General features: G+C 40.5%; 1 protein-coding gene across 2 annotated transcripts in view; it reads left to right on the top strand.

Annotated features, from left to right (window-relative positions):
- PPARGC1A (PPARG coactivator 1 alpha) overlaps window positions 1-17,254 on the top strand; it is a 563,553-nt gene that overhangs the window by 540,723 nt on the left and 5,576 nt on the right. For both annotated transcript variants that reach the window (XM_019480208.2, XM_019480212.2), the window contains exons 8-12: window positions 2,900-3,812; window positions 4,365-4,469; window positions 4,604-4,724; window positions 15,416-15,537; window positions 15,893-16,044. In XM_019480208.2, coding sequence (XP_019335753.1) covers window positions 2,900-3,812; window positions 4,365-4,469; window positions 4,604-4,724; window positions 15,416-15,537; window positions 15,893-16,044 — 1,413 coding nt within the window. The remainder of the gene's footprint in view (window positions 1-2,899; window positions 3,813-4,364; window positions 4,470-4,603; window positions 4,725-15,415; window positions 15,538-15,892; window positions 16,045-17,254) is intronic.

Raw genomic sequence — 17,254 nt, 5'->3', positions numbered from 1 at the left:
CCAACTTATTTTTTGGGGGGCACTTCCTGTTTCTTCTTAAGAACAGGAAAAGCATCAAATGTGAAGAGGAATCCTTTCCTTAGGACATTTCAAGCACATTTAAAGGGATGCTGGTAGCATCCATGCTTTTGGGTTTCTTCTCTGAACAGCAAGTTGGTTTCCTTACTGGTTTACATCACTTGTAAAAGCATTCATGTTCTGTATAAAGCTTGCTTGTGTGACCTGAAGGTGAATGGAAAGAATTTATTTGGAATTTTACCATATTAATTATGTTTTTTTAGATTAAAATTCTAAAGTATACAAATGCTACAAATGCTGCTTATGGAATAAAAAATGGTAGTGGCTAGTGTTCCCAGTTTATACTTCTTGAAAGGGCCGGTTTTTTGTAAGTAAGCAGAAATTCTCTGGTAACCTTAGGACTTCTTATGGTGTATCTAATTTGGCAAATCAAAATATTGCTTATCAATTTTATTTTACAACACTGATCCTATTTTAGTCATTAACTCTTTGCTGAATCTGACCCATTAATTTTATTGCAAAATGTTAAAGGGGAATTGCTCTCTTCAGTTTACCAAACTGCTGTTAGCTCATTTGAAATATCCAGGCAGCAAATGGGTAATTGGTTGAAAGTTGTCTAGTCTGAAAGGGAGTTAGGCAAAAAGAGGAGAAAATGGGAAATGTGAACTGCAAGAAGTAGTTTTTCCACATATGAATTTGGCCAGTTGTCGGTGAAGCAGAGGTTGGGGGCAGCTTAAACTTTGAGGGACTAGGATTTGTGTAAGGGACTACTTCTTGCTGACCTTCGTGGCATTAGAGGAAGCCCTTGCATAGACATGAACTGCTCTTAAAAATATTTTCAAATGTTCAGACAAAATCTGGCTTTTCTTTTGCATCAAGTATTCATGTCTTGCTATTCCTATCTTCATTGCAGCGAACACAATGGGACTTCTAGTCTCCATTTATGGCCCTTAGGGAGCACTATGCATTGATGGAGGCTTTTCCTTCTTTACTGCAAAACACTATAAAATACGTTCCATTTGCATTGATCTGCTGAGCTCCATTGCATGGTTAAAAATACAAAACAAAACTCTCTGCCCATATTTGAAATACACATTTCTTCAAAGTGTATCCACATTCTTTCTCCCTGGGGGAGAGCGGGAAGGCCTGCTCTTTGTACATTTTAAAACTGGGCTGGATGAAAGCATTAGGAAATATGCCACATTGGCTCTAAGATTGTTTAAGGGATGGACTATGTAACCTAGTAGGTCTTTCTTATCTTTATTATACTCTTCTATCTCTTTCCCTGATTCAAGAAAGTTCTTAAGCACATGCTTAAATGTAAGCAAATAAGTTGCGTTGAAATCAATGAAATGTGAATTCATGCCTAAGTATTTTCCTCAATTTCCTGAGTCAAGGCTGCACTTTGTTTATGCTGTTGTCTTTTTGATTACCTGAATATTAGTTATTATGAAGTCTGAAGGAAACTTTGATTTATATACTTTTTATGTACATTTATACACCTTTTAATGCAAGTTCACCTGCGGGATGTGTTTTTCATTCACAACTTTTAAAGCTTTAAGTTGAGTTAAGTTATGCCCAAGTTTTCATAGAGATGTAATCTAATAAATTATAATAATGTTATGGAAAAACTGAGTAACTATTGACCTAACTAGTCTTTATTGGATGTATGTTTTTAGTTGCTAAGCATCAGGTAAACTTCAATCCTTTTACCCCAAGACACTCACTAATATTTAGTTTTAAATAGGATGGTTCATTGCAGCTGCAATATTGACTATTATTGTTCACTTAGGTTTTGTTGCTGAACCACCTTTTAGGCAAAATTTATTAGTTACACTTATAAGAATAAATTATACATATATTAGCAATGGTTTACTAAGTTAATGAACTGTGAAGACAAAGAATCATTGCAGTCAAGTTGTAGAGCTGCTGTACTTCCTTGCATTAGTGCTCTGTGTATTACAGAAGTTACTTTGGTAACATTTGTTTAAATTTTTCCAGTTTTGTTTTCATCCAAGTTTTTAAACGTTAATTTCTTTAGCCTTGGGACACGCTTCATTGGTTTGAGGAGGAAAAAAAACAAATGCAGTGAATGCTAAAAGTATCTTCCCTCATAAACATGTGAAAATAAAGGGGTGTACATTGTAGCTGTTTTGATCTAAGGACATAGGCAGACAAGGCTCTTTGGGTGAATCTGATATCTTTTATTAGACGAACTTAAATAGTTGGAAAAGAAATTTAGCAAGCTTTCAGGGTTAAAAACCCTTTGTCAAGCTGAAGAAGTCTCCCTCAGCCTGAGACTTCTTCAGACTGACGAAGGGAAGGAACAATGAACTTATATGAATAAATACATTTATGATCTTCTAAAGCTTCTCTGTTCATCTTTACAGTGAAAAAGTGCTAAGTGTCCTCTTGCCTTGGTTTGTACAAAGAGATTTGCCACATTTCCAATTGAAGGTGTTAAATTGTTGCTTGCTTGCTAACCTGAAAGCTTGCTAAATTTTTTTTCCAACTATTTAAGTTGGTCTAATAAAAGATATCAAATTCACCCAAAGAACCTTGTCTGCCTTGTGAAAAAAAACAATTCTGTAGCTAGGGTACAACTTATATTTTATATATATAAATGTAAGAAAATATAAATGAAGAAAAATGTTGATGAAAAAGTGACAGAAATAACATTGGAGATCTTGATGGCAATGTGTTAATGTTTGGTGTCATTTAGTATTGGAGTTGGAATCACTAAAGACTATTACTGTTGGTGCATAACATCCTACAATATCAATTTATGGTGAAAGAGGCTTAGTGTATCATCTTCTACAAAGAAAAATATACATTTTTGTAAAAGCATTTTTCTCTGTTTAAAAAAATCTTCTTTTTTTAGGCCTAACTCCACCTACGACCCCTCCTCACAAAGCCAACCAAGATAATCCTTTTAGGACTTCACCTAAGCCGAAGTCATCATGCAAGACTATTGTACCACCTCCAAAAAAGCCTCGCTATAGTGAGTCTTCCAGTTCTCAAGGAAATAACCCAATCAAGAAGGGTGCAGATCAGTCTGAGCTGTATGCACAGCTCAGCAAGACAACAGTACTGTCCAGTGGACATGAGGAGAGAAAGACAAAACGGCCTAGTTTGCGGCTGTTTGGTGACCACGACTATTGTCAGTCTGTGAATTCAAAATCAGAAATACATATTAAAATATCCCAGGAACTTCAGGAGTCCAGACAACTAGAATTTAAGGATTCTTCACCTGCATGGCAGTGTCAGATTTGTTCTTCTTTAGAACAAGACCAGTATTACAAGAAAGAGACTTTACAGACAAATAAGCAGGGTTCCCACTGCAATAATAGAAAGCAGCTCCAAGACCAGGAAATCCGGGCTGAACTGAATAAGCACTTTGGTCACCCCAGCCAAGCTGTTTTTGAAGAAGAGGCAGATAAGACCAGTGAACTGAGGGACAGTGATTATAGTAATGAACAGTTCTCCAAACTACCTATGTTTATAAATTCAGGACTAGCAATGGATGGTCTCTTTGATGATAGTGAAGATGAAAGTGATAAACTATGCTACCCTTGGGATGGGACTCAAACCTATTCTTTGTTTGATGTATCGCCTTCTTGCTCTTCTTTTAACTCTCCATGCAGAGATTCAGTGTCTCCATCCAAATCTTTATTTTCTCAAAGATCCCAAAGGATACGCTCTAGATCAAGGTCCTTTCCTCAACGCAGGTCTTGTTCCCGTTCTCCATATTCCCGATCGAGATCAAGATCGCCATGTAGCAGATCCTCTTCAAGGTACAGTATAAAAATGCAAGTATAGTAATATAAAGGAGAAGGCTGTAATATATATGTGATATATGTATAATAAATGCAGAAGCAACAGAATCCAGAGGAACCCTTCTTACTGATTTGAGCTTATTATCACTGAAGATAATGAGATTGTTAGGCAAACATTTGTTGACATTATCCTTTAAACTTGCCAATATTTCACACTCTTAGTGAAGCTAGTCAGAGCAGAGGCAGAGCAGCTGGTGAGAAATTTCCTTAGCTGACTTTTTTCCATTATCTGCAAGCTGCCCTTTGACAATCTAACTGGAATCCATATAAGATAAAGTTGACAATGGCTGATTTGATGCTCTGTGTTAGCATCAATAAGGGACACTTCAAAGGGGAGAAAACGATATTACTCTAGGCCCCTAAGTTGACTAGGAGATCAAAAACTGTCACTAGAAAATCTAAATGGTAACTTGGAAGAAATTGTAGGTCCAGGTAGTATGTAGAGAAAATGATGTCAGTAGATTTATACTAAATGGCAGTAGCAAATGGCTTCTGTGTTTCTTCTTACAGATCTTGTTACTATTATGAGTCCAGCCACTGTAGACACCGAGCATACAAAAGTTCTCCCTTACATGCAAGGTCACGATCCAGATCACCCGGTAATCGTAGACCCAGGTAGTCCATTCTGTTTGCATTTGGCTCACTTTTTATTCTGTTCTTGTGTGATAACGAGACATTCTAGAAATTGTATGATTAATTTTACTTTGTAAAATTAAAATGCTTATTTACATGATAAATTTGTTTTGTAGATATGACAGCTATGAGGAATATCAGCATGAAAGGCTGAAGAGGGAAGAATACCGCAAAGAGTATGAAAAACGGGAATCGGAAAGGGCCAAACAAAGGGAGAGGCAGAGGCAGAAAGCTATTGTAAGCACTGTGAAGATGATTTCATTTTGAAATAGACAGTGGTGATTTTTACAACCCTAAGTCCCACCCCCGCCATGCCCCGGTATGTGGGACAAGAGGAAAAAATGGTTACTGAGTCTGGCAACTGAGTTGCAAGTAGCAGCACCAGTAGCATCTATCTTTCTCATCTTCTGTTCCATGTGCCACTGTCTTTATAAATGAAATGTGATGGGACTGTGCAATTTGACTGCTGTTTGAACCACCCCTGTGGGCCCCCTACCTCTCCTGTTGGTGGCCTGCCCCGTTGACTTTTGCTTTTCTATGTGCTCTCCTTCTTTCTCTCTCCTTTTATCTCTTTACTGCTTCTCCATATCCTGCCCTTCCCATTGCTCTGGATTAACCAACCTGTACAAGTTGAGATCTTGGCTTTTGCAGTGTCTCATTAGAGCCTGATTCAAAGTCCATTTAAAAATTAGAATCTTTACAGTGTTCTTAGTGGGCTTTGCATTAGGGTTACTTGTTTGATTGTCTGTAAAAGTTGTGCATTTCTTCTGATACTGCTTTTGGGCTTAGATACAGAGGTGTGCACAATTTCTTCAATAAAGAGAAGCAGTCTGGGATAGCGGCAAGAGCGCTAAGAGCTGGGGCTGTTCTATTTATGTCTCTGTTCCTACTCTTCTTGGTGGCTGTGTTAAAGTCTCACTTTGCCTGAAATTCTCTTAAGTGTGAAATTGTGGATGATACTTCTTGTTTCTATAACTCCAATCCAAGCTCATTGAGCCAGCACAAAGAGTTCCTATTGGCTTTAGTGGACTTTGGATACGACTGTATCTGAGCTGTTGTTGTTAGTTCTTAAAATCTTGAAGTACTTGAGCTATCTACTAGCTACTTAGACACATGCACTAATATCTAGTAGATGTAATCTCACTTGATAGGTATAGCATTCACTGAAGACCCAAAGAGACGTCTGTCATGAGTTTATCATGTTGCTTCCATATCAGTTACTGTACTTTATGTATATAAGTAATGCTGAATCATGCAGCTGAGTAGATAAAAAAAACGTAGCTTAAAACAAATATATAGTTGGACAGAAGCCAGTCAAGTGAAAGTGAGGAGAATATGGTATTCTAGTATAAGGGTGGCAAAAAATAAAATTAAAGCAATTTTTGGTACCCATAGGTGCAATTTCATATACAGTAAAAGTTTGTTATCCAGCATCCATGCGGAATAGGGGGGGGCTGGTTAATCAAATATGCCAGTTATCTGAGAGTTATACTTATCTTCAGCCCGGCGGGTTGGGGGTGTCTTTGCCTATTTGGGCTGCCACCATGTCTGGTGTGCCAGGGCTTTCACTCCCTGGCATCAGTGTGCCAGGGGACAGGGAGGGGGGCCCCACACAGGCTGCTTTGCCCTGGGCCGTGGTCCACAAGGAAGAAGTGGGACTTGGCTTGCGGCGGCGAAACCGGAAGTGCCACGGTGGGACAGATGCCAGTTGAAAGAGCATTCCGGTTGGTAAAGTGCCAGATAACACAGCTTTTACTGTGTATCAAACAATTTTTAGACATTTCAGAGCCAAAACTGTATTTAAAAAGTAAAAGCAAGCACCTGGTACGCATTTATCCACTGAAATAACCCAGCAATGTGGTAAATTATATCCTGTTAAAATACCAATAAATGCAGTATAACAGAACTTAGGAACCCAAATGCCTGTGTCTGTGTCACATCAGAAGCAGACAAAATCCACTAATTTTTTTTCCTCAAAAAGCTATCTTCAGTATTATTTTTAAAAACTTCATAAAAATCACAGCAGGTTATTCTGTGTGCATTGGAGTGAAACCTTGGCCCACTGAAGTAATGATAAAGTTCCCATTAACTCCAGTTAGGCCAGGATTTTTACCTTTGGCTCTCTTCACCCTCTGTAATTCTTTCCTACTCAGTAAATTCTTTGATCCCCATCCAGATGAGGGATACTCATGCCCTCTTCAACCTCGGGAGTCTCTTTCATGCTCATTCCTTAGAACTCTCCTCCTGTTTTCCTGCAAGTTTTTTTTTCATTACTTTCAATTCTGGGGAGTGGCTTTTGCTCCCATTCCCATAGTCCCTCTTACCCTATAAAGGCTGATCCATGACTTCCATAATCACACTCAGCTTAAATTAACTAAATTCAATTTTTTTTGAGGTCTATCTTTCAGTAAAACCATGGGTGTTGGGTTGGACAGATATCTCTTCACAAAAAATAGAGACAAGGTCTCAGGAGTTGACTGGAAAAAGAAATATGGAGGCAAATGGAGGCTGCAGAGAGGAGATAGGGACAGGGGAACAGGAGGTGTGACTCAGAAGAAGTCAGGTATTAATGGATCAATACCCAGGACCAAACACAGTAGTGAATGTGTGTGTAATACTAATAACTGCATGTTTAAATGTTGACCATGAAATTTGCCATACAGCTAATGAAACCATCTAGAGTCCGACTAAAAATCTAAGCTAGTAGTTTCAAATGTGGACACCTAAGACTTAACTAAACTTATATCTAACGTTTCAGTGAAAGTGAAATGTGCAGAAATGAAGAATATGCTCAGCTCCCCGTGGCATTAATGGGAATTCAGAACCTCTTAAAATTGGGCCATTTATTTGGACACCTCTATATTGATTTTGGACTTAACTTTAAACAACTAAGTTTGAAAATGTGGGCATTAGCCCTCAAATATTTCTTTCTAAACTTGGAAGTATTACAAGGTTAATTATTGTACTAATACTGTCATAAAATGATGTATTTCAGTGAGTGGTTTAATGACATGCTTGGTGAACAGGTTTATAATACCTATAGTGAGAGTCTGGCCCTACTTAAGTTAATAGCAAAATTCTTATTGACTTCAGTGTGACCAGGATTTCACCCTTCATATGTATGTGTTCATTGGACAATATCCAAAGCCCTCTTTAGCTAACAAGATTTATCCAAATCACTTGATGCTAACTGGCAGTTTTATAAACCATCGCAATAAAGACTCATCCATCATGACACTTGTACAATTTTAAAACAATGTAAAGGGCTGTAAAAACTAAATATCTTAAAAACAAAATGAGCTACTTGCAGGGAAGACTGAGGAATGCCTTGTTCCTCTGATATGTGGCATGTATTTGCTGAGATCCTACAGAAACTTTTACTACAGCAGACCGATAGATTTATGTAGCTACTTTTTCAAGGTATCGTTTTAGAAAAATAGCGTAATCCTGGAATTTGAAGGCAGAATAATAATACTTGAATTGTGAGAGGAATTAGTGACTGGGTAGAGACCTCAAAAGAAAGTCTGTGAACAGCCGAAAGAGCAGAGTGATAGCTACATAGTGCCACAGAATGGGAGAGACCATTGTATAATCAGTGAGTGGGGAATAAATAGTAAAAGTCCAGTGAACTAAGGCCTAGCTGTAGTGCAGAAATAGCCTGAAAGGGTTGCAGAAGTACAGAATAGGACACAGAGCATTAGCACTTTAGGAGCATTGAAACCTTTGGATGTTTGGATGTTTGACACATTACAGAAAGGATACATTAGAAGTAAAAAATTAAATTATGTGTTTAGCAATCCAGTGCTTTTAAATCTGTACTGCTTCTGTTGCTGCTGCTACAGTGCTTTCCTGCAAACTTTTCACTCCAACAGTACTTGCTCTCTGCAGAGCCTGCTGCTAGGGAGTATAACAAAATACCTGTTCATATACCAGACTAAAAGATGGCAATTAATATCATTCCTTTTGATTTCTTAACTGTTGGCAAAATGTTCATAACACAGATTGCAAGAGCCCTGCATCCCAGAGAGTGTACAGGCATAAGAAGATAAATGCACTAGGAAGCCACAAAGGAAAGCATTGTTTTAGATAAAATAAATTGCTTTGCAACATAAAGACAAGAAAAAAAAAATTTTGTAAAAGAATTCTTGGTTTCTCTAAAACATGCCAAACTGTGCCTAAAATGGAGTAAGTAATCAGTGGTGAAGAATCTACCTTTTTTTTGTCTCCATGATTTTCCATTCCCCCTAATCTTGATAATTACTGTTTATTACTTGTACTATACTGGCACCTAGACTCTCCACCCAATTGTGGAAGGCACTTTTCAAAGTATATAATGAGCTATGCAAGTCACATGTTTGAATGAGGTGTCTCTATGTCAATAACCTTCATTCTTTGCCCTCTCATTTCAATCCCAGCATCAAGAAGCTAAAATCTGAAAACATGTTGGAGACTTCTTTTTGTGTCCTGGTGCTCTCCATTTTTAGTTCAAGCAAGAGCACTGGCACACCTAGTCAAAATCTTTAACTTTGGCTGAAGCCAACAACCAATGCTTCTGCAAAAGGCAACCCCCCTTTCCCCCTCAAACTCTGGCACCTGTAGCAACAGGAGAGGAAAAAACTTTCCCTGCACCATCTGGTAACCAGCAAAGCCTAGAAGCTTGGGAAAAACCAAGCACCTTCCTCTCTGCTTGACAGCCTGGGAACAGCAAGCATAACTCGGCACATGGCAGAGTCAAACTGGAGAGTTAGAATTCTCCTTTCTATATCCCTTCTATGCATTTATCCCAGCTGCTTTAATATTCTTTCTTACCTAAGCCAATCCATTCCCATTTTTAGTTTTTGTACAGTTACTCTCTTGCATTTTTAAAGTGGTCTAAGGATGAGCACCTTTATTATGTTGTCATAAAACTGATGGGCTAATCATTTAGTAGGGGATACACAATACAGATAGGATGAATGTATTACCTCCCTATTGACAGGGAATCAGCAGGTCTTTCTGACAGGCTCAAGGAATGTAGAAAGTGTTCAGATGTCTGCTTAGGACACCTGAATTACTTGCTGTGTTTATATAATGGATTTACATATGCACAGTGATATTGCATTGCCCAGGCTTCAGAGTATTGCATGCAGACTAAAAAGGATGGTCCAATTTTTGATTAAGCAGTAGGCCTATGTGAAGCAGCTAGTATTCGCTTTGGATTCGGATTCGGCTGATTCAGGGGACAGTGATTTGATTCAGTGATTTGGTTGCTGCCGAATCAGCCAAATCTGTGAATCGCAGATGCCCCATCCCCCGCCCACCCTCAATGGTTGCCCTGCCTGCGCCAGCCCCCGGCTCTTTGAAATAAAAAAGCCTGTACTTACTGCGGCGGGCCAGTAGGGGGCGCCCCTGCATTGAGCCACCCACCTCACTGCGCCCGCCCACCTTCCAGGCTCCGAGTGCCTCCCTGGGGTGCCTCACGCCTGGCTGACCCCTTCCCTGCGGCACACCCGCTAGCCTGGGGTTCCTGCTGCCACCATCCAAGGCTTTGGACTCAATTCTGGCTCTGCACACCTTAGAAAACGCAGGCCTGATCGTCCAATGGGTCCTAGACCCAATACAGGCACTTGGGGCACTTCCCCAAGTCAGGGGCTTAATAGGAAAGTCCCCCTTAGTCCACCGACCTAAGGGGCCTCCTCGGCATAATTTAGACCCACCCCTCAATAAGTCTCCCACACCGGTCACAAAGGAGAACTTTATTGATTACAGGGGGTAGGGTGAAAACAGGGTAAAAGGTAGAGCAGTATCAGAGGAATATCAGAGGAATCCCATAGAGCAAACTAGTATGGCTGAGGTAGCCCTTTTGATCACGCATCTGAGTTACTGTAAGCTAAATATCTAGTCGGATCTCGAGTAGCTTACTCACTCGCATCATCCAGAGGTGGTTGGAGTTTTCCTCTGGAGGCAGGGCACTCTTTGAGCATGCTGTTATGAGGAGAGAGCCAGTTTCAGATTCACCTGGGTGATTGCATGGCTAATGGCTACACTTCTTCCTGGCCCGGGCCTTTAAATAACCTTTCTGACCTCAGCAGCCAGGTCTAATCAAAGCTGCCAGTGCTGGCCACTAGCCAACCAATCTAAAAAAGCATCGCTGGCTACCTGGGCCAGTGAGTGGGGCTTTTCCCTCCCCCTCCCCAGGTGACCAAAGAATCCACACCCAAGGCACCAGGCTTTTGTCATGTAGGCAGGGAGGAAGATCCCCCGCCCTGAGGGATTCGACACCAGCCTCTCACACTGGCAGAGGCAGATGTCTGGAGAGGGACACAGATGGTGGCATTTCTGCCACACTTATCAGCTGCTGCTGGGTGGGAGGGTGATCCCCTCTGCCCCCCACTGCCCCACGCTGCATGGGGGGCTCTGCCATGAGCCCCCCGACCCATGCCCGCTCTCCCAGCCCCTCATGGCTGCCCTGCCCTCCCCAGTTCCTGTCTTTAAAAAAAAACAAAAAACAACCGGGAGCTGGGGCAGGTGCGGCAGCCATGGTGGGGACTGGTCAAGCGGTCAGAGGGTGCTTAGGGGGCTGCAGGAGCAGCCAGGGGTTTGGGCCTGGCAGGGGTCCACCCATGGTCCCCTCCCCCCTCCTCCAGCCTTCCCTCCCCCATCCCCTACTTACCAGCATGGAGTCCAGGTCCAGTTCCCTGCTTCAGCCAGCAGGGACTGCCCAAATCACCGAAGCTCTCTGAATCTTTTCTCAATAGATTCGGAGAGCTTCAAATCAATTAAGACCTTTTAATTGGCCCCCTGATTCAGTTCGGCAATTCAGCCACTGAATCAGGCCAGATCTCCTATGAATCGAATTAGCACCCAAAGCTTTGCACAGTCCTATTAAGCAGTGCATGTGCATTCTCTTCAAGGAGGTAGTGAGCAACACTGTTTGATTCTTTATCAAAGTTCTCTAGCATGTGCATGCCACTAATGTGCAAAGGAGAGGTAGAAGGGAAAGAGACACTGCTGAGCATGGCTTTGCCCTGGGCTGTCTTTGGTTACCACAGAGTCCAGGGATCACTTAACTACCAGCCAACAGGGAAAAGAGAACAGGCAATGGAAAGCCAGGCTTAGAGAAGATAAAATCAGTGTGGAGGTTAGGCACCAAAATACGTACAAGGATCTTAGCCTTAGTCCTTTGCAGAGCTGAAGCTGTGAAAGAAGGAGAGAGTTCAGGACAAAGTTGTGGAGGAATACATTTGAAAGGCATGAAAAATTGTAGCAGAGATGGGAGTTTTTGACAGAATGGCTGTTCTCTGGTCCACATAGATGGTAAACCTTGATCTTATTTTGACTGCAGATAAATCTTGGTAATACTTTAATAACCTTTTAAAAGTTGAAACTCTAAATAATATTAATAGATTTGGAGCCCAAGTTTGTGAGTATAGTAGCTTTTCTGCAAAAGGAAATTATAGGGTAGGAAAAAGGGAATGTGTGCTCGAGATGGACCAGAAAATAAAGAAGACAGGTGTGTTTGGCCTGAGGGGTTTGGCAGGGCATCCTACGTTTTTTCATTTACCTAGCAAATCAGTGAACCATACTCAAAGTTTGTGACGCAAGGTAAATGATCTGCTGACTTGGGGTGAAAATCTTGGCAGCCTTTCCAGGGTTCTGTGGAGATTTCTCTGTGCCACATTAAATTGGAGACAAAAGGATTTCTCTGTAATTTTCCAATGTCTCTTTTCACACATCATCTCCTCTAGCAAGTGCATTAAAGGGCATATTTAATACACAGATAGGGATTTGTATGTGTAACTTGGTATAAAACAAAATACTTTAACATTTAGGGGTATGTTGTAAGCTTGTTATGCTTATGTAGCTCATATTATTTATGTGAATAAAAGGTTTGTGTCTTTATGAGAAGCCTACAAATACATTCCTATTGCAAATGTTAGCCACAAATAAGCAAAAGTTAGCCATGCCGATATCAATATTTCATAAACCCTATGTTTTCTAGTACCTAGACCACCATGGAACCCATTTAAGAAAATGGTTATAAGAACTTCTCTATGTGACTACATATTGGACGACATATGCAATTCATATGTACATTTCAGCTTTAAATTTGAATTTCCTTGATTTTGAAGTTTTAGCTTATTCCCTTAGTGATACTCAATCAGGGTTGTGTTAATTGTTTAGATTTTTTATTTTTATAATTGTCTTAGAAGTTATTAAAAAGACAGAAAAACAAAACAAAACAAAAACACATACATACCTATACAGTCTTTCAGAAATGTGTGCAAGAATTATTTCCATCACATTGTTATATTACATTTTTAATGTCAGTGTGTGAAATATTATGGGCTCCTATACACGTGTGGGGAGCCTGCTCCAACATGCTAGAAGTCCAGGGCACGGAAATTGATGTGCTCCAGCAGCCTTCCGCATCACGCATATTGGTGTCCCCATGCGATCCTGCACTGAAAACATGGGTGGAGCACTTTGAAATAAAAAGCATTTGATGAGCTTTAGTTCAAAGCGCCCTGTTGCCATTTTTTCAGTGCGGAGATGCTGATGCATGTGACGCACGGGCGCTTTTAATTACCCCAGCTCACTAATTTAAGCGCCTGGTGCCTTGTCCCAAACCACATGTAAAAATGCCGTATCTTTTTTCATTTGAGATATATTATCTCATCCAAGGTGTATTAGACAGTCTGCTATGTTATGTTCTGCTCCATCTGGTAGTCATTTAGTTCAATAGCTAGTATCAATGGAATTGTTTCTTATCAAGTATTTTAATGTGGTTAAATCCTTGATTTGATAAGGTGGCCTAAAAAAATAATTACTGTGCAGACTTTCCTGTTTTTAAAGTTTACGGGACAAGTGATTTCTCATGCCAAACTAGGAAAAGCAAGAAGAGTTTGGACAGGCATGTTGGAAGACTTATATCAGATGTTCTCTCCCATCTTCTGTAGTTCATTAAAGCCACTCTGAAAGCTCTTCCCCCATTAACAGGAAAATGGATCTGGGCTGAGACATAATGAAAAGAAATGGGTGAGAGTGGGACCAAGAGATAGCTGCTACCCTCATAGCACATCCTCATAACACCATGGTTACTCAAAATGCTTCTCTTAGTAGCATTAAGTTCTTTGTACTGCATTGTTGTCCATATTCTCCACTAGTAAAACCATATTCTCTTCCAGTAAAAATTGACAGCACTCTGTTGAGGAGTAGAGTGACAGTACTTTATCCCAGATAAAGATTTGGCTTTAGACAGGATGCTACATCTGGGGTAAAGGGGGAAATCCTAGTATTTTAACAAATTGGGCTGCCTAGGATTGGGGAAGATTAAATTGCACTGAAGAGTTGTATGACTAGTGCTACTTTGCCCTATTGTTCTCAGGAAACTTAGGATGTGGAGATCCCTTTCCACCTGTTGCCTGTTCTGCAGCTTGGTAAATCCATCTGAGTGAAGTATTAATCAGAAAATCCATAAGGTGACCCTCACAGGGGTTCCTAGTCTCTCTGTCACTCTGCCAAGGATTTTATTTTAGGAAACTTTGAGATGGCTTTGCCTTGACAATTCAAAAAGTACCTTTGCTCCAAGTGGCAAAAGAGCAAATCAAAAATGGAACTGTAACTTCAAGAAATGTTTTATTTCCCTTCATCAAAGAAACCATTAATTTAATTAAAATTTGTCTGTCAAGCTGAAAACAGGTCTTCCTTAATCTTGAGGTTATGAATTACTGTGGATTATGATGGGAATGCTGATCATCCCTGAGTTGTCTGCTACGTGTGGATTTATAATTCATTATTTATTATTTTGTATATGCTAGTCCCAAAGTGAAATTGGGGTCCCCATAGTGGTGGGCATTGTGTACACACAAAGTAAGGCCACTCCTACAAGTTATAGGTATTGCACAATTAGCTAGTTAATTGTGTAACTAACTGAAACCAGCTACATGTGCAAAGCACCTATCACATCATAAAAAGGTCCAACACGTTACAGAGTTAGACCTCAAAATATATATTAACTTTATAGCTGGTTGGTATCCAGCTTTAATTTGCATGTGTAGTAGGGTTTCCTCTGTGGCTGGGAGCCTGTTAGCTGCTTGGGCTTCCAGCTGCACAGGCACACCATACCCAGCCACAAGTATACCCATGTCCAGCCAGAGCAACAGGGAGTCCTGCAACTGAGGGAATGCTCATTCCCAGCACCTGCTGACTCTGGGTCCCAGTAGCATCCCATGGCTGCTAGGACCTAGTCCCATCACTGCAGAGGCTGGATGCCAGCCTCTGGTCCCAACAGCCTTGGGGTGCAGCTGTGATCTCCCAGCCTCATGTGTGACTGAAGCCTCTGGGGCTGGGAGATCATGGCAGCCATGGTCTCTGAGCCCCTGGGACTTTACACACCCTTCAGCCGTGGGAGCTTGCTTCTCCCTGGTGCAGAGGGAGCTTGTGATCAGGCTCCCCCTGTGCTGGCAATAAGGTGCAGTGGGATCTAATGCACAATCCCACAATCACACCTCCTGCCATGCACATGTGGCAAAAGAATTGGAGAGGAAGCAGATGCAGAGAGAGATGAAGTGACTTGACCTAAGTCCATAAAGCACAATATTGGTTGATCCTTCCATAGAGCCTTCCAATGTCCCCTGGCCCTTACTGCTTATCAAATGTTCTGTTCAAATTCCTCGTTTGTTCTTCAGAGAACTATGTTACTACATTAAGAGGAGGAGGGATACAGGATATATTGCTATGAACTCTGATACTGTTAAAATGCCTCATGTTCTTCTTTAGACAACTGTATTATATTATTAATAGGGGGAGGGATCTAAGAAGTCCTTTTCTCCTCATACCATATTACTCTGACTGCCCATCCTCAGCACAACCGTACAGGTAAACAGAGATCATCTGCGCTACTCACATAGTAAAACTGTCTCTTCCCTCCTTCCCCTTCTCAATAGGAAGAACGTCGTGTGATATATGTGGGTAAAATCAGACCTGACACAACTCGAACAGAACTGAGGGACCGCTTTGAAGTTTTTGGTGAAATTGAGGAGTGCACAGTAAATCTACGGGATGATGGGTACGAACTTTCAAGATTATTTCTTGTTTGGAAGCTGCCATATGTAAAAAATTATGGAGGTAAGATTACTGGTATGGGAGTTACCAGTGTAAGTGCTGTGACAGATGACATGCTGAGTTCAAAACCTTATTTATTTTCTTTCATCCTTATTTATTAATCTTGCTAGTTGAGATTTCCTGTCCCAGAAATAAGTATTTAGCTGCCTGACAGGACAATCATGCTGATAAATGGATGCAGTAGTTTTGGCTTTTGCACTATTGGAACTCCAGTAAGTTCTTGCTTTCAGGAAAGGGTTACATTCACGTGCATTAATGCTTTTTTAGCTTTTGTTCACAACTGTATTTTTCAATTACAGAGACAGCTATGGTTTCATCACCTACCGCTATACTTGTGATGCTTTTGCTGCTCTTGAAAATGGATACACTTTACGCAGGTCAAATGAACCTGACTTTGAGCTGTACTTTTGTGGACGCAAGCAATTTTGCAAGTGTAACTATGCAGACCTAGGTATGTTTTTTCTACTGTACGTGAAATGCGAGTACAAAATGTGGAGATCAAAATAGAACACATAATCCAGCACTATCCAGAATCTGATTTTTGTTCATTGGCTGTAATATGTTAATGCTTTTATAAAATTGCCAGTGTTTTTACGTATTTACTACAACTTTGTCAAATGTAAGTCCTAACCTAAGTTTGAAGTTTTCAGTCATTTCCAGTATGCAAATTGGGAGCCTCTTTTCATGACTATATTACTATGTTGAAATGATAGTTCTATAGAAAAATTCCGCAGGCTTTACTTTTCAATGTAATTTAGTAACTCTGTGATCCATAAATAGGTACACCCCTTACCAATATATATTTCATCAGCATTCTTATCCTGCCCTATGTTTGGTTGCTGATGTTCAGACTCTGCCTTCACTAGGTTCTATACTTGATGATTCATGGTTTCACAGATTTTCAGTCCAGAAGGGATCATAGTGATCATCTATGCTGACCCTAACTATAACCCAGACCAGAGATTTTTATCCAGTGATTCCTGCATTGAACCAAATAGCATGTGAATGAACAAGAGTATCTTTTTCTCAGAGGCATCCAAACTCATTCTTAAACACTCCAGCTGATGGAGAATTTACCATGGCCCTTGGTATAATCTGGGCCAGTGATTGGGACAACTGAAACATGCTGATGGCTAGAATTGTCACACTCCTTCCTAATACTTGACCAGGGAGGGATGTGAGACTCTGACTAAATATCATGTTCAGATCATGACCCAGATCAAGGGCAGGAGAGTGACATCAGGCCATCCAACCCTGAAGTATGCACTCAGATGTTAGAACTTTTACAATAGGGATGCAGGGGTGTGGGAGGAGCAGTTATGTACATACGGAGGCCATATAGACCCTCCTGAAAAGTGCCACTTAAACGTGCTATTATAAACTCACAACTTATTTCAATTAGCTTTTAATATGAGAATTATTCACCAGCTACTATACCCTACCTGACACCTGTCTAAGAGACTAAAGATATAGGAGAGATTCTTTTCCAAGTAATATAGCAAGGGACATATTTCCACAGACCCAACATTAATTGGTTATTGTGTTTTTATGAAGTAATGACCACTATCATTAAAATCTCTGCATAACCTTGTAACACGGCACTAATGAAATCGTGTATGCATTGCCCTTGGCTTTGTGTGAAGTAGGAAGTGAATACAAAT

This window comes from Alligator mississippiensis, chromosome 2 (assembly GCF_030867095.1).
Source record: "Alligator mississippiensis isolate rAllMis1 chromosome 2, rAllMis1, whole genome shotgun sequence".
Lineage (NCBI taxonomy): Eukaryota > Metazoa > Chordata > Crocodylia > Alligatoridae > Alligator > Alligator mississippiensis.
This window is presented reverse-complemented; position numbering and strand designations above follow the sequence as displayed.